The sequence below is a fragment of the Mustela lutreola genome, chromosome X (genome assembly GCF_030435805.1).
Source record: "Mustela lutreola isolate mMusLut2 chromosome X, mMusLut2.pri, whole genome shotgun sequence".
Classification (NCBI taxonomy): Eukaryota; Metazoa; Chordata; class Mammalia; order Carnivora; family Mustelidae; genus Mustela; species Mustela lutreola.
In genome coordinates, this window is record NC_081308.1 from 48,301,756 (window position 1) to 48,320,259 (window position 18,504).

Below are 18,504 nucleotides of genomic sequence, written 5' to 3' on the forward strand. Positions count from 1 at the left end.
TTCAGTCTTCTATACATAGCTGTCCAATTTTCCCAGTGCCATTTATTGAAGAGAGTGTCTTTTTTACACAGGATATTTTTTCCTACTTTGTCAAACATTATGTGACCATAGAGTTGAGGGTCCATATCTGGGCTCTCAACTCTGTTCCACTGGTCTATGTGTCTGTTTTTGTGCCAGTACCATGCTATCTTGGTCATCACAGCTTTGTAATAAGCTTGAAATCAGACAACGTGATGCCCCCATCTGTTTTCCTTCTTCAGCCTTTCCTTAGCGATTTAGGGTCTTTTCAGATTCCAAAGAAATTTTTAGGAGTGTTTGTTTCAGCACTTTGAAAAATGCTGCTGATATTTTGATCATATGGCATTGAAAGTATAGATTGCTCTGGGCAGCAAAGACATTTTAACAATGTTTATTCTTCTGATCCACGAACATGGAATGCTTTTCCATCTTTTTGGGTCTTCTTCAATTTCTTTCAATAGTGTTCTGTAGTTCCACGAGTTTAAAGAACAGTTAACACTTACTCTTCTCAAACCATCTCAACAAACTTAAGGAAGGAAAACTTTCACATTCATTCTATGATACCATCATTATCCTGATACTAAAATCAGATAATAACACTGCAAAAAATAGACCTATGGGGCAATATCCCTGATGAAATAGATGCAAAAATTCTCAAAAATTTACTGGCATACTAAATCCAAAAATACGTTAGTAATGTGATAAAAATTTAAAAATAAAATAAAATAAAATTCACCACAATCAAGTGGGACATATTCCTGGATTGGGATGGTGGCTCAATATTCCCAAATTAATCAGCATGATATACCATATTAATAAAAGGAAAAGAAACATATGATCCTTTCAATAGATGCAGAAAAAAGCATTTGACAAAGTACAACATACACTTGTTATGAAACCCTGAAGAAACCCTCAATAAAGGCCATATATAAAAAGTCACATCGTCAGTGGAGAAAACCTGAAACTTTTCCTCTTTGGTCTGGAACAAGACAAGGATGTCCCCTGTAACCAATGTTCTTTAACATAGTACTGGAACTACTAGCCACAAAAACTAGACAATAAAAAGAAATAAAAGACATCCAAATCAGCAAGGGAGAGGGAAAACATTCACTATTTGCAGATGACAAAATAGTATATGCCTGGTGATTCACAGACCTGTACCCCTGGGGATAAAAATATATGTTTATAAAAAATAAAAAAATTTATTAAAATTAAAAAAAAATAGTATATGCAAAACCCCAAAGGACACCACCAGAAAAGTGCTAGAACTGATACAGAAATTCATTAAAGTTGCAGGATACAAAATCAATGTACAAACATCTGTTGTATCTCTATATATTAATAATGAAAGGGCAGAAACAGAAAGTTAGGAATCTCCTTTTTAATAGCACCAAAAAATTAGATATATGGGCATAAGCATAACCAAAGGTTTGAAACAACTCTACTGTGAAAATTTTAAAACCCTGATAAAAGATTTTGAAGATGACACAAAGAAATGGAAAGACATTCCATGCTCATGGATCTGAAGAAGAAATATTTTTAAAATGTCTACACCACCCAAAACAATCCACATATTTAATGCAATCCTATCAAAATGTCAACAGCATTTTTCACAGAGCTAGAAAAAAATCTTAAATTTTTTTACAGATTGTTTTTCTGAAAAACAATCTGAGGGTTTTGAAGGGGCGGGGGGTGGGAGGTTGGGGGAACCAGGTGGTGGGTATTAGAGAGGGCACGGATTGCATGGAGCACTGGGTGTGGTGCAAAAACAAGGAATACTGTTAAGCTGAAAAGAAATAAAAAATTTAAAAAAAATTTTTACAGAACCACACAGACCCTGAATAACCAAAGCAACCTTGAAAAAGAAAATCAAACCTTGAGGCATCATAATTCCAGACTTCAAGGTATACTACAAAGGTATAGTGATAAAAAAAATTAAGGTACTGACACAAAAATAGACACATAGATAATGGAACAGAATAGAAAGCAAGAAACAAACCCACAACTATATGGTAAAGTAATCTTCAACAAAGCATGAAAGAATATCCAATAAAAAAGACAGTCTTTTCAATAAATGGTGTTGGGAAAACTAGACAGCTGCAAGCAAAAGAATAAAATTGGACCATTTTCTAACATGATAAACAAAAATAAATTCAAATGGATGAAAGACCCAAATGTGAGTCAGGAAACCATCAAAAATTTACAGAAGAACACGGGCAGTAACCTTTTTTTGACATTGGATGTACCAACTTCTTTCTAGATATGTCACCTGAGGCAAGAGAAACAAAAGCAAAAATAAACTATTGAGGCTTCATCAAAATGAAAAGCTTCAGCACAGTAAAAGAACATTCAACACAACAAAAAGTCAACCCATGGAATGGGAGAAGATATTTGCCAATGACAAATCTGATAAAGGGTTAGTATCCAAAATCTATAAAGAACTTATAAAATTCAACATCCCAATAAACGTAATCCAGTTAAAACATGGGCAGAAGACATGAATAGACACTTGCCCAAAGAAGACATCCAGATAGCCAACAGACACATGAAAAGAAGCCAACGTCACTGATCATAAAGGAAATACAAATCAAAACTATAATAAGATATTAATTCACACCTGTCAAAATGGGTAAAATCAACAGCTCAGGAAACAAAAGGTGCTGGTGAGGATGTGAAGAAAGGGAACTCTCTTGGACTATGGGTGGAAATGCAAACTGGTGCAGCCACTCTGGAAAACAGTATGGAGGTCCTCAAAAAGTTAAAAATAGAACTACCCTGTTATCCAGAAATAGAATTACTAGATATTTACCCAAAGAATACAAAAAATGCTAATTCGAAGAGATACATGAACCCCAATGTTTATAACATCCTTATCTACAATATCCAATTTGTGGAAACAGCCTAAGTGTCCATTGACTGATGAATGGATGAAGAAGGTGTGGTATGTAATATTGCTCAGCCATTGTTTGCAAAGGCATAGATGGAACTAGAGAGTATTAAGATAAGCGAAATCAGTCAGCGAGATAAAGACAAACACCATATGATTCCATTCATATGTAGAATCTAAGAAATAAAACAAAGGGGAAGAGAGAGAGAGGCAATCCACCACACAGACTCTAAAGAGAACAAAGTGATATTTATCAAAGAGATGGGTGGGGGAATGGGTTAAATAGGTAGTAGAGATTAAGGAGTTCACTTGTGATGAACACTAGGTATCATATGGAAGTGCTGAATCACTATATTGTATACATGAAACTAATGTTACACCACATGTGAACTAACTGGAATTTAAATAAAAACTTATAAAAATAGATAACACTCACATTGTTAAAATCAGAATTACTACTATGTTTATAGAACTAAAAGAGTACTATGAATAATTTCATGCCAAAAAATTGAATAGACAAATATATAGAAACACACAACCTACCAAGACTGGATCAAGAAGAAATAGAAAATTTCAGTATACCTATAATAGTAAGGAAATTGAGTCATTGATTTAAAACCCACCTTAAGGGGCACCTGAGTGGCTCAGTGGGTTAAGCCACTGCCTTCAGCTCGGGTCACGATCTCAGGGTCCTGGAATCGAGTCCCGCATTGGGCTCTCTGCTCAGCAGGGAGCCTGCCTCCTCTCTCTCTCTCTCTCTACCTGCCTCTCTGCCTACTTGTGATCTCTCTCTGTCAAATAAATAAATAAAAATTTAAAAAAACCCCACCTTAATAAGAATAGCCTTGGGGGGGCGCCTGGGTGGCTCAGTGGGTTAAAGCCTCCGCCTTTGGCTCAGGTCATGATCCCAGGGGGTCCTGGGATCGAGTCCCCTGTCGGGCTCTCTGCTCAGTGGGGAGCCTGCTTCCCCCCCTCTCTCTGCCTGCCTCTCTGCCTACTTGTGATTTTCTGTCTGTCAAATAAATAAATAAAATCTTAAAAAAAAATAAGAATAGCCTTGGGACATATCACTTCACTGCAGAATTCTACTAAAGATTTCAAGAAAAATTAACATCAATTATTCTCAAATTCTTTGAAAAAATTAATCAAAAAATTGAATACAAATGCACACTCCCTAACCCATTCCATGAGACCAGCATTAATCTGATACCAAACTCTTCCTAGTATACCTGAAGACAATTCCTCCACCAAATCTTGGGTTTATCCAGTGCAGAGCTACTTTTTCCATAGAACCAGATCCAAACTGCCACTCCATTATTAACACCCAGTCTCCAGAAAAGTATACAACTCTCCATCTGCAATCTTCTACATGGTCATGCCCATCTTTGATCCTCTTTATTACTAGAGTCAGGCTTCTATTTCACCACACAGGGTTTTTCTTCATTTTTTTCAAACAGGCCCCTAATACTTCAAACACTTCAGAATCCTGGTCTTCAATATAGTCAAACACCTCTGCCAGCTCCAAGCACAACAGTGCCCCACCTCATTATCATTACAGGCAAGTCTTTGGCCAACCCCATCTACATTGACTCCTTCCTATTACCATAGACAACCTCTAGTTAGTCCCACCCCAACTAAGGTTTCTTCTGTTCTTTACTAGAAGACTTCTAATTATACCCTTCCAAACTAGGGTTTGTATAAGCAGGCAACTGGACAATTCCACCCACATAAAAGTGCCCCTCTGTTGTCATACCTATATGAGGATTCTTCTCTTATAGAAGCTCTGTATTCATCTCAGTACATACCAGTGCCTTCCTCATTATGCAGACAGTCCTATGTTCACTGTTGCTGACACCAGGATCTTATTTTTCCATTAAGAGACCTCTCATTAGGCCTGCCCACAACCATGAAGTTTCACCATTTTTAGGCAGTGTATGGACAGCCTTCCCCACATAAGGGTCCTCTTTATCATACAAGCAGACTGCTGGGTAGCCTGCCTATCCTGGCGTCTGTCTCATTTCTATTGGTAGGCCTCCAGTTAGCCCTGCCCACATCACGATGTTTCTCTTCTCAACCGGTCAGTTTGCTTGAGTCACATTCTTCATGGTATAAGACGACGCATGGAGAGCTCCGCCTTACGAGCATGTGTGTTTTTTTGCTTTGGCGGATTTTCGGGTTAGAGCCGCCGTAATAAGTACTTCTTTAGGCCGTTTTATGACCAGCTCTGTCACATCAGGGTCCTCCTCATCGCTGCAGGTAAGTTTTTAGTTATCACTACCTACACTGGAGTCCTCTCCTCACTATGGTCAATCTTCTGGTTAACCGTAGTTTACCGTAACTTTGTACAACTTAATTTTTTTTTCATCAACAATTCTGGATTGCATATAGTCTTTTTACAAATAATTTACTGTTTGTGAAAGCTGCATGGTATTCCTTTTTTTTGGGGGGGGCACTGTGTTTAGTTCACTTATTTCCATATTGATAGGCATTTAGCTATTTTTCAGATTTCCAAGCAGTATTATGAGGAAAATCCTCTTAAATGTTTCCTTAAGCATACTTACAAATATTTTCTAGGATACACATGTAGAAGTAAAAAATGCTGAATCTTAAGGTAGTCAGATTGTAACTTTTTTTTAATTTTTGTTTTTTTGTTTTTGTTTTTTTTATTTATTTTTTATTTTCAGCATAACAGTATTGATTATTTTTGCACCACACCCAGTGCTCCATACAATCCGTGCCCTCTCTAATACCCACCACCTGGTAAATACCCACCACCTGGTACCCCGCCTCCCCTCCCCCCGCCCCCCCTGTCCCTTCAAAACCCTCATATTGTTTTTCAGAGTCCATAGTCTCTCATGGTTCACCTCCCCTTCCAATTTCCCCCAACTCCCTTCTCCTCTCTATCTCCCTATGTCCTCCATGATATTTGTTATGCATAACAGATTGTAACTTTTAATAAACACAGACAAATTGCTCTTTAAAAGAGCTGCACCAATTTACACTCCCGGTAGTGGGTGAGTGTTTCCTACCCTTCTTATCAAAGCTTGAAGTTACTGTTTCTTAATTTTTTGTCAAAATGATGGGATTAGTATTTCATGATTGATTCATTTTTCCCACATTATAAACACAATTGAGATTCCCTATATACTCCTCCCTTTTAGAAAATAATTCTGTTTTCTTTTTTCCTTTTGCATAGTTTTAAACAAACAAACAAACAAAAAACTACATGTCTTTGAATCTATATATTTAAAATAGTATTGTCTTGCAGGTTTTAAAACTTCATTTAAATGATGGCATATAGTATATATTCATTTGCAACTTTCTTCTTTCAAAATTATTCTTTTGAAATTAAACCATATTGATCTGTGTAGCTTTGGTACAAAATGCTAATATGAGAATAATCTATTAGAATGATTATATCCCAATTTATGTATATATATTTTTACTCTACTATTGTTTTATGTTTCAAACAAAAAAAAATAGAATTTTCAGGTAGTGTTTCAACTATCTTAAAATTTACTAGATATTATTAATCTAATAGTTTGCAACATCTTATTTTTGTTTTAATTTACATTTCTCTGATTACTAGTGAAGTTTGACTTTTATTTATAATGGAGTGTGTGTGTGTGTGTGTGTGTGTGTGTTGTGAGTTTAAAAATTTTATGTAATCTGTTTTTTTGTATTTCTAAGAATCTCTTCCCCACTCCAAGTACATAAACATATTTATTCCTCTGGATTTTCTTTTTAAAAAATTTCAGATTGTATTTTCACATTTAGGTTTTTTTAATTCATTCAACTGATATTTTTGATCATCTATTTTAAGCCCAGCACTCTTCTAGAGGCTCTTCATTGAAAACAGGCAAACAAACTCAGACAACAAATCTCTGACTTTATTACCTGAGGAGGCATTCAAAAAATAAGATAAATAATAGAATTATATAGCATGTTAAGGAATGATAAATGTTAAGGAGAAAAAGAATAGAGTAATGAAGATGGGGTTTGTTTCTGGACTCTTATATTCTGTGGCCTTTTTTAAAAAATTTTTTTTTAATTTTCAGCATAACAGTATTCCTTGTTTTTGCACCACACCCAGTGCTCCATGCAATCCGTGCCCTCTCTAATACCCACCACCTGGTTCCCCCAACCTCCCACCACCCCCACGCTTCAAACCCCTCTGATTGTTTTTCAGAGTCCATAGTCTCTCATGGTTCACCTCCCCTTCCAATTTCCCCCAACTTCCTTATCTCTAACTCCCCTTGTCCTCCATTCTATTTGTTATGCTCCACAAATAAGTGAAAACGTGATAATTGACTCTTTCTGCTTGACTTATTTCACTCAGCATATTCCCTCTTTTAATAATAGTCTTAACTTACTGTAGCTTTGTAATAATTAGTATCTGGTAAGACAAATCTCCTCACTGATTTTCTTTATTGTGTCTTAGGTTTTCGAGGGCTTTTGCTCTTCCCTTAATATGAAGATTAACCTGAAAAGTTGCTTTTTTTTTTTAACAATCCTTTGGAGATTTTGACTGGAATGACACTAATTTTTAGAGTAAATTGCAGAATATTAACATTTTTATAATGCTGAGCCATCCAATATGTAATGTAAATATGGTATATCTCTTGATTTTATCTTATGTCTTCTAATAAGATTTATTCCTTTTGTTGGTTTTTCTACTTTCATTTGTGGAAAAAATAGTCTATAATATGATTTACTTGTCAACAAAATTGTTCATTTACAGCTACAAATTCCATTCTAAATACTACTTAACTGTATCTCACAAGTTTCAGAATATAGTGTTTTTGTTACTGTTTGGGTTTGAATATGTTGTAATCTTCATTCTGAATTCTTATTTAACCAAAGAGATTTTAAGGAGTAATTTTTGAAGTTTCTAAGCAATATTTTACTTTATTATTATTTTCCATATTTCATGGCTAATAATACTGTGATCAGAGAACAGATTATTTGAAAATTTTGAGACTTTTTCATGACCTACTGTGTGGTAAATTTTTGTAAATTCTTGAAATGAATGTATATTTTCTATTTTGGGGGTGAAAAGTTATCTCTCTATATATATAGGTTTATCTTTTATGTTTGTATTGCTCAAAGCTTTTGTCCTTATTATTTTTTCTTCCTCATTTATTTATGATGGAGGGGTTATAATTCTCCATTTTGTTTGTATAGTATCTCTATTATTGGTGCTTTTTATTCTTTTGATTCTGTTTTCTCTAATATTAAGTTTGCCAGACCAACTTTTTTATTTTGGCATTACCAGTTTTTTTGTTGTGTTTCAATATTTTCATGTGGTTTTGTTTTAGGTATAGTTCTTATAAATAATGTATAACTGGATCACAAAAGAAAACTATTATGACAATCTTAACTTCATTAGGTGGGATTAATTTGTTTATAATTATTATGTTTATTGATGTATTTTGACTAATTTCTACTCTTTTTTGTTTTTGGTTAACATCAGCTTTCTGGCTTCTGTGTCACATTACTTCTACTGATTTGAATGCTATATACTATATTTATATTCTTATTATTTGTCCTTAAATATTTTAGATATATACATAAGTATAAAATTGTCAAAGAAAGTCTGCAGTCATTCAATAGTTCTATCCTCTGAACTACGGGCAAATGCTTTAGTAAGCATGAATGACCCAGTGTACCCTTTATTATTTTTGGATAGAATTTTAGTTTTCCCTTTGAAACACAAAAATCAGTTATAATTTTATAGTCATAATAAACATAGTTTATTAGTTGCTTTGCTCATCATTGGTTCCCTTTTTTCCCTATATTTTCTCTCTGGCTTCATTTCCTTTACTAAAATATATGGCTAACATGTATGTAATGACATTACATAGGTGATTAACTCTGAGGAAAGAAAATGTCTTTATTTTTTCCTCACACTTGATTAGTTGGGTACAGAGATCCAGGTTGGGTTTTACTTCAACATGTGGAAATATTTCTAGCATTCATTATTGCTGGCTTCCAGTCTAGCTGACCTTCCTTCAGAAGGAAGCATTTTTGGGATGCCTGGGTGGCTCAGTTGGTTAAGCATCTGCCTTCAGCTCAGGTCATGATTCTAGGGTCCTGGGATGGAGTCCCGCATTGAGCTCCTTGCTCAGCAGGAAACCTAGTTCTTCCTCTACTTGCTGCTCCTTCTCCTTGTGCATGCTCTCTCTCTCTGACAAGTAAATAATATCTTTTAAAAAGGAAGCATTTTTATAGTAGCTCTTAAGATTATTGCTTTATCATTATTATTTTTTTTTTTGAGAGCGAGAGAGAGACAGCACATAAGCAAGATGGGGGAAGGGCAGGAAGAGAGGGACAAGGAGACTCCCTGCTGAGCAGGGAACCTGACATGGGGCTCTATCCCAGGACCCTGGAATTATCACCTAAGCTGAAAGCAGGTGCTTAAGTGACTGAGCCATGCAAGTGCCCCTATTATCATCATTATTATTATTATTGTATAATTGTTTTTATATAAAGTATGGGTACAAGTAATTTATGATGATAGAAAACAGAAAGTAGTTGCAAGGGTGAGTAAAGATTGACAGTAAAGAGGATGAGAAGAACCTCTGTGGTGACAGAAATATTTCACATCTTGTTTTGTATAGTGGTTATGTGGGTGTATAAAATTGCCAAAATTCATCAAATTGAATATATATGTTCTATGCACTTTAATGTCTGTAAATTATTTCTTAATTAAGACAAAGAAACTTTGAGGGGTGCCTGGGTGGCTCAGTCGTTTAAGTGTCTGTCTCCGGCTCAGGTCATTGTCTCCAGGTTCTAGGATCAAGCCCCACATCAGGCTCCCTGCTTAGCAGGGAGTCTGCTTCTCTCTCTTTCCCTCTGCCCCTTCCCCCTGCTCATTCTCTCTCTCTTTCTCTCAAACAAATAAATAAAAATTCTAAAACTAAGAAAAATTAAAAAAAGAAAAACTTAGGGAATGCTTCAGAAGCTTCTGGTAAACTTCCTGCAAGGCGCTCTCAGCACCCTTTGAGGCAGAGCTGATTGCTCAACCATCACACTGTGCATCACAATGAAGGGTTAGGATTACTTCAGAAGAATGAAACATATCATATGAATCTGCATCTTCTCCAAATTTCACACTTAGGTTTGACTCAAACTGGGCTATACTCTCCATTGTTGTTCATTTTTTAAGTAAACCATTGGTTCCGTGTCTTCACTCTGGGTTTATCTAAGCCAAAGTCTTAGTGTCAGCAATTAACCTACTCCCAACACAGCTTGTATGAACATCAGTATCTATGGCTTTCTCACTGCTACAGGGCAGTGGGAACTAATTCTCTTCCCTTTAGCTACGTACACACACTTCTGAAGTCTAGCTATGGAACAAAGCTTGATCATTTTTGTGGAATATTGTTTCCTTTTCATCTCTACAGAATATAGCAGGTTTGTTTGTTTTTTGAGAGAAAGATTTTTTTTTTTTGAGAGACAGAGAGAATGCAAGTGTGTGTTTGAAGGAGCACGGTGGGGAGGAGCAGAGGGAGACAGAGGGAAACAATTTTAAGCATGCTCCACCATGAACATGGAGCCTGACACGGGGCTTCATCTCACAACCCTGAAATCATGACCTGAGCCAAAAACAAGGGCCGATGCTCAACCAACTGAGCCACCGAGGTCCCCCTCATTGCGTACATTTTGAATATGTTGACTCTTTATCTCTTTGAGTATCCTAAACATACTTGCTTTCCAGGTAGTTCCATAATATTATTACTATTTGGAGTGAATTAATGATTTGGTTGTTAATTGTTCTTGTTATTAAATTTTTTCATGAATTTTAAGATTTTAGTTTTCAGCTTAATTTGAATGAAACATTTCTGTTCCCTGAATCTCATCTATCTTTGTTCATTAATCTACTTACTCATCCCTATTGAGAGGTTTTTTAGTTGCTTCCTCCCAGCCCTCCAGGCTTCAATCCACTATTAGATCTCAGAATGGCAGTTTTGAGTTCCTACCTTGTGGTGTTACTGAGGATACCAAAAATCCAGGAGATCCAATAGAACCAGTTACCATATCTAGTGAATAGTATGACTCAGCATCTGGTTGCAAGATTTTATGTGACTTTCCTCTTTCTCAGATCTGAAGTTTGCCAGGGTTTGGCAGTTACATTTTTTAGCTTATTTTTACAAGCAGTTAGCCCCACTCTAGTCCTTGACTTTAGGTCTAGTGTCCCCCAAGGAAACCAAATGCCTGACTTCCATTTCCCACTTAATAATCTAGAGCCCAACAGGCCAATGGCTTCAGTCCCACTCATTATTTTTTATTTCTATTCTAATGAGATATTTTTCTTGTATTTGAGCCTGACGATATTTCTTGGTCTCTCTCTCTCTCTCTTTCTCTCTCTCTCTATGTAATTCTATTCATTAGTTTTTATATGTTTGAAGCAAAGAGGAGGGGATTATCAAAGTTTGTGAAATCATTGTGCTATGTTGACCTGGCTACAAAATATGTCTAAAAAAAAAAAAACAAACCATATGTTGGTGTGACTTGTCCTTCTCAGAATAACAAAAAACAGCTGAGTTTGTATAAAACAGGTACTGTACCTAGGATCCTGCCTCTAATCTCTCTGTAGTCTGTATGTGTTTGACAAGTCACATTATCCTTATTATAAAAGAACAGCTTCTTTGAATTAGGCTGTGGGTTAGAGGATTTAGCTGTCTTGACAAGGTTTTCATTTCTTTTTATGTTTTATTTTGTCTTGTAGAAAGTGCTCTTCCTCTTCCCAGGCACTTGAGGTTGAACCCTTGGAAAGGAAAACAAGCAGTAAGTGAAATTCAAAGTGTCTAATAATACTTTGAAGAAAGTATTCTAAATAAAGAGATGTTTTGTTCCCACAAGTTCAGAACTCTCAAAGCTTTGAAGTAAAGACTCAAAGATTTTTTGGATTGAGGTGGTTTTTTTTTATTTCTTTTCAGTGTAACAGAATTCATTGTTTTTGCACCACACCCAGTGCTCCACGCAATCTGTGCCCTCCTTAATACCCACCACCTGCCTCCCCCAACCTCCCACCCCCCCTTCAAAACTCTCAGATTGTTTTTCAGAGTCCATAGTCTCTAATGGTTCATCTCCCCTTCCAATTTCCCTCAACTCCCTTCCTCCATCTCCCCATGTCCTCCATGTTGTTTCTTATGCTCCACAAATATGTGAAACCATATGATAATTGACTCTCTCTGCTTGACTTATTTCACTCAGCATAATCTCTTCCAGTCCCGTCCATGTTGATACAAAAGTTGGGTATTCATCCTTTCTGATGGAGGCATAATACTCCATAGTGTATATGGACCACATCTTCTTTATCCATTTGTCTGTTTTTTTTGTTTGTTTTTTTGTTTTTTTTTTTTTTTTAGAGAGAGATCACAAGTAGGCAAAGAGGCAGGCAGAGAGAGAGAGAGAGGAGGAAGCAGGCTTGCTGCTGAGCAGAGAGCCCGATGTGGGACTCGATCCCAGGACCCTGAGATCATGACCTGAGCCGAAGGCAGCGGCTTAACCCACTGAGCCACCCAGGCGCCCCTATCCATTTGTCTGTTGAAGGGCATCTTGGTTCTTTCCACAGTTTGGCAACCGTGGCCATTGCTGCTATAAACATTGGGGTACAGATGGCCCTTCTTCTCACTACATCTGTATCTTTGGGGTAAATACCCAGTAGTGCAATTGCAGGGTCATAGGGAAGTTCTATTTTTAATTTCTTGAGGAATCTCCACACTGTTTTCCAAAGTGGCTGCACCAACTTGCATTCCCACCAACAGTGTAAGAGGGTTCCCCTTTCTCCACATCCTCTCCCACACATGTTGTTTCCTGTCTTGCTAATTTTGGCCAGATTGAGGTGTTTTGAGCTCAGATTGCGGCTCCCAAACTAGTAGTTAGAAACCAAATTCATGATTGCTTAATTAAGTAAGCATTCCATGAATAGTCATTAAAATAAATTAATTAATAAAATAATAAAATAAAAATAAATTAATTAATAAAATAATAAAATAAAAATAAATTAATTAATAATCATTAAAATTTTAAAAAGCCTACTACAGTTTGCTGTTGGAACAAGCCCAGCTGCTTTAAACTTAAAATGTCCAAACTTGAACTCTGGTTTTTGGTTCATGTGAGATCAGGGAAGAGGTCTATAGGAGCTTAAAAAGACAATCTAATTGTTGGAAAGAGAAGCCAAGGAAAGTAGTGTTAAAATAATAAAATCTTTCATAGATTCTTTAGCATCTAATGGCTTTTGTGTATGAAGAAAAATATTTGCTATTTGTGCTGTTTACTGCTCAATTTTGTTAAATTAAAATAGCTAATAAGCATAACTTTTAAAATAATTTTTATTGACCATTTGAGAATTGCATACCAATTTGATGAATTAAATTTCCTAAAAGTTTTAAACTGTAATTGAAAATTTAATATGGGTTTTTGGAAATACTTCAGACAGCTTGAAAAGCATTTGAAACATACACAAATGCAATAATTACAGATATATTCATGGCCTTACATTTAAGCTCATTCTAAAATATGAACACCAAGTTTTAATTTATTTATTTCTACCCTTATATTTTTCCTTTTTAAGTTGTTACACTTCTTTTGATATCTTACTACAATTTCAGTAATTTTATTATTTTTGCATTTTTTAAGGATATCAATCATATCACCCATTTGAGAGAAAAAGAGAAATACCATTTCAAAGAAGCTGAGGTAACCATATGGGTTATCAATAATTCATTCTTTGGGGGATCATAGCACATAGTTCAATCTTAACATGAGACATTGGCTAAAATCCTTTTAATAATAATGTTTTATTTGTCATTTAATAGCATTTTTGATTCTCTGTCATGCAGTGTTTTTTGGGGGATTAACTTGTCTTTAACAAGATTAATATTTCTTAATTTCTGCATGTTGGCAGTACACATTATCCTGTCTTTTTTCTATATTTATTTAGTTTGCAAATACTACTAAGGTTTATGGTTTTTAATTATATTTTATTATAATTAGTGGGGCTTTCTAAATAATTCATTTTCTAGAAGATGAGTGATTGAGTCTTCCTAGGTAGTTGTCTTCTTTGCACTATATTGTTAACCAACCTGCAAAACCTTATTGGACCTATTTCTGCTTGATTATTATGTTTGACCATCAGTACTAATCTGTTTTACCAGTTCTTAGGATACATGATTGCTGGCCTATGTGTGGATTTAAAAAAAAAAAAAAGTTACTCTCTCTAAGAAAATGTGAATTGTGGGCACATGGCAACTGGATAGGTCCTCTGTACGAATTAGAAAGAGGCCCTTCCTATGGATTAATATATCCCCAGGACCAGGGTGCATGGTTTAGAAAACAGCTCAAGCAGCATATAACTATATGCAGTAGCCATTGGTGTGGTACCTGTTTTTCTGGAAACACATATGGCTTACTCATTGTTTCTTATACATTCTTTCCTGATTACCTTCCAACAGAAATAAGTACAATCTATCCTTCATAAGTAAACATTGACTTAAAATGAAAAAAAAAATCCGTGCACATTTTGTTTCCTATGTAAAAATAAGAAAACTTACATATCCTATGGCATTTGCTCCTTTTTTGTTACAATTACCTTTTAAAAGAATTTGAGGTACCATTATGTATTCATAGCTCTTTACTGACTAAACCAGTATCAATTAATCAAAATATATGTGTCAAAAATTCACAATTTGATACCAGGAGCCTCTTGAATTTGGCTTTCCATCCTGTTAACACTGGCCCCGACATTCTTAAAAACATTTTTGTTTGTAACAAGAGCATTTATTTATTAGATGTATCTGAATTTTTTTCCTGTCCCAAAACATGTTATCAACTAACTCCCCTTACCAGTCCTTCTAGTAGAGACCATTCTGGGCATCGGAATGGTTTTGGAAATCGATGGCACACAAAAGTGCTACTTCTGATGCTGATGTTGGCTCATTAGTGTGTGTGTCTATGTGTAAAAGAAAGAGAGAACAAGCATGAGCAAACACACTGGAAAATATATTTCTAAAGTTATTATGAGTTCCCTCCACTTTTTTCAACTTATTATGTTATTGTACCTGATTTGCTTATTAATTGATTTCATCAATCACTAACACTGCCTATTAACACTTGGAATGGGTGGGGGCCTGAAAATCAGGATATTCACCCACACACATAAGTTTAAATATTTTTCCTAACATATGCAAAATTCTCCAGCCTCCTTTTTTAGAGCACACTTAAGAAACAAGTTACCCAAGTATTTGGTTGTCATGTGTTAGATTGTTCTCCATGTCTCTGCTCTTGGGTTACATATTTTTAAACCTTACCTTACCAATTCCTATGAGGAATACTTCTGATTTCTATTAATTGATATTATTATTAAACTTTGCACGGGCACGCGCACAGACACACACACACACACACACACACACACACACACACAGTGAAAAATCACTCTGGTAGTCTGTATGGAGGATTCTTTTGAATAGAATAAGACAAGACAGCAGGAAAACAATTGGGGGATTAGTTGTCCCCAGTATCTCCTGTTGACACTTGCTGGTTATTTTTCAGGTATATTCATATCTAATGGTTTTTAACAAAATCACATCCTTTTAGATGGGTTTTTTTCAGACTCAAGTGATACATTACCATTTTGCATTTTTCTAAGAACAGATTTGGGATTAATTTACTGGAGAGTAAAACTCTGGAGTTTTAAGGAACTTGCACTTCATAGCTTCTTTGGTCCTACTGTCTTCAGAGCTCAGTTTCTGAGGTGACCTGGAGAAAAGAAAGCCAGCTGTTTTCCAGAGTAGGGTTGAAAATAATAACATATTTGAATTCTAGCATGGGGTTCAGACTAATGGAAATAATTTTCTTATAGTTACCACTTTACTCTAAAACTTGGGTTACACATATTGCTGTCTCATTTGTAAAGTATGTTGAATGCCATCAAGAGGCAGTAGGTATAATGAAAGGATTAGAAGATCTGGACTATGGACCTAGCTTTGCTACTTACTTAGGTATATAGTCTTAAATATCCTGTAGATCTTAGTTCCCTTATCTATAATATGGAGTTAATGATACTCACTATGTTATCTTGCAGGGCTGTCATGAGCATCAATTGAGATCTTCTATGTGAAAGTTTTTGTCAAAAAGCACTTTAAAAATGGAATTTTTTAAAAACATTTAAGAACAACTCAGAAATATAATGTGATCTGTACACCTGTTTGCTCCTTCATTAAATGAACCTAGAAAGAATTAAAAGATATGCCAATCAACTTGTTATGAAAGTCACCTTAGTTGGCACATAATTCAAAATGTGTAGGTCCTCTTGTGAAGACTCAAGAATTCTACTTTGAACTTTTTTCCTGCTAAAAAGCTCTGTTTAGTTCTCTGTTTTGAGCTTTGTTGTAGAACACTGAGACTTCTCCAAGTTTGACAACCCATCGATGAAGTATCCATTCCCCCTTTTTCTAGTACTTCTAGCAGTCCTCCTGATAAGTTCCCCAGATGACATATACTGGATCAGAAACAGTACCCCAACAATAACTTCGAAAAGTGCCTCATAGACTTCTGTCTTTTTAGAAATCTCTCTCTACCTACTTCTCCACTAAAGATGGACATAAAACTAAAAAATTCTGAATTCTGGTACAGTCTCCATGGCCAGGTCCCAGGGCTGCTGGACTGGGACATGGGGAATGAGTTCTTCTTGCCCTGCACCACAGACCAGTGCCACTTAGCTGAGCAGAACCTTGCCAAATATAGACTCCGAGTAATGGAACCCCCAAATATGTCTCAAGACAGCAGACCCAGTTTGGACAAAGATGGTCCTGACTCTGAACCTAACCTGTGGATGTGGGTAAATCCCAACATCACATGCCCCCTTGGCAGCCAGGAGACCCTAAAGCCTAGTAAGGAAAAGGATGTGACAAGCATGTTTCCTTACCCTCAGCCACTCCCAAAGGAAGAAAAGTCTAACTACTCAAAGGCTGCAGTGATGGAGTCACTGCCAACTTCCTCCAGCAAGAAATCTTCCCCACAGAAGTGGTTCACTTATTCCCCAGGTGACTGGGAGTTCACAGAAGAAAAAACTGAGGAACAAGATGACAAATGCTCTGTGTCTCTTCAATCTCCTAACAAAGGGGAGTGCTTCCAGAACCAGAAGTTATGGCAAGGCAACAGCCAGGAGAGGAGGTCCTGGCCCCGCCCTCCCCTCAATTACAGTCACCTAATAGCCCTGGCATTAAGAAACAGCCCCCCCTGTGGCCTCAATGTGCAAGAGATTTACAATTTCACCCGACACCATTTCCCTTTTTTTTGGACAGCTCCAAATGGCTGGAAAAACACCATCCGCCACAACCTCTGTTTCCTGAGCAGCTTTGAGAAGGCACCAGTCAACCTTCAGAATGGAACCAATGCAAAGCCACGGTCTTGCCTCTGGCGGCTTACTGAGGAGGGACATCGTCGTTTTCAGGAAGAAACTCGTGCCTTAGCCTATGCTCGGAGGGAAAGCATCCAACAGTGCATGAGCCAGCCAGATGTGATTACTTCCCTCTTTGGCCTTTGAACTACCACTTCTCCCTTTTTGGAACACTGCCCTCCTTACTGTGTCCACCATTGTTGTGATTGGCCTTCATTAATCCCTAAGCCTACCCTACCTGGTAGGTGACAAGACTGTTTAACTGCAGCTACAGGAATAGTATCAAATAAACTGAGAGGTGGGTACACAGGAAGCAGAGCTTAAATCCAGGTGGAGAATAATGGAAAGTTGCATGAGGACATTGGCAGTTGTTATACATTTCAAGCAGAAGCAGGAAATCTTAGGAATAATAGCATGGAAGTTAAGAAGAGAGGACATATTTCACAAGAAAAGAAAAGGAATTCTGTTTACTGGAGTGTATACTCACATATAAATGCAAATAGTGGAGTACAAAACATAAAATGTAAGATTGAACCAGGCCTTGAAGAGCCTCAAATGTCATGTGAAGGTATCTGTGCATAAAAAGAAATAGACATGGGGTTTGAAGCCTAGAGGTTCAAGTATCTCTCTTTCACCATTCATCAGATATATCTCTTTTTTTAATGACTGATGTTATCCTTCCGGGCTTCACTTTTCTCTTCCTGACCCTGGACTTCTCAGCCTTGTTCAGTTACCAACCAATTCCAGTACTGACAAATAATTCCAAGCAGTACTTGTAATTTGTACATTGAAAGCCCTTGAATTGAGCTTGTATCAACCCCAAGCCTTTTGATGACAAAAGTTTTGCTTTCCATTCTTTCATTCATCAAAACTTGACTGAGGAAATACCAAAGTGAACAAGGTCCATCTTAGGCACTAAAGATAAAAAGTCAGTAGTTTAATTGGAGACAGACATATAACCACATATTTATAATACGAATGTAATAAATGTGCAACACTGTCATGGAAAAGGGGAGATATTTTTCCTGGGAAAGGCATTAAAAAGGAAATATCTTTTGAGTTAGTTTTGAAGAATAAATGGGGATTTTCTGGGCATGTAAGCTGAAGAAAAGAAAGTACACAGCAACTGTATAAACAAAGTAACTTCAGTGCTTAGAAGAGTGGTAGGAATTTCAGTGCAGTTTAGCTA

At 36.4% G+C, this 18,504-nt stretch overlaps 1 protein-coding gene across 1 annotated transcript; it reads left to right on the plus strand.

The window, feature by feature from the left end:
- The first annotated feature begins 16,511 nt into the window (after positions 1 to 16,511).
- Positions 16,512 to 18,122, plus strand: FOXR2 (forkhead box R2). Its single transcript, XM_059158417.1, has one exon. The coding sequence runs from the start codon at positions 16,512 to 16,514 to the stop codon at positions 17,460 to 17,462; it is 951 nt and encodes a 316-aa protein (XP_059014400.1). The 3' UTR covers positions 17,463 to 18,122.
- The last annotated feature ends 382 nt before the right edge of the window (positions 18,123 to 18,504 follow it).

Coding starts and splice junctions, on each gene's coding strand:
- FOXR2 (XM_059158417.1), top strand. CDS start 16,512: ATGGACATAAAACTAAAAAATTCTGAATTCTGGTACAGTCTCCATGGC.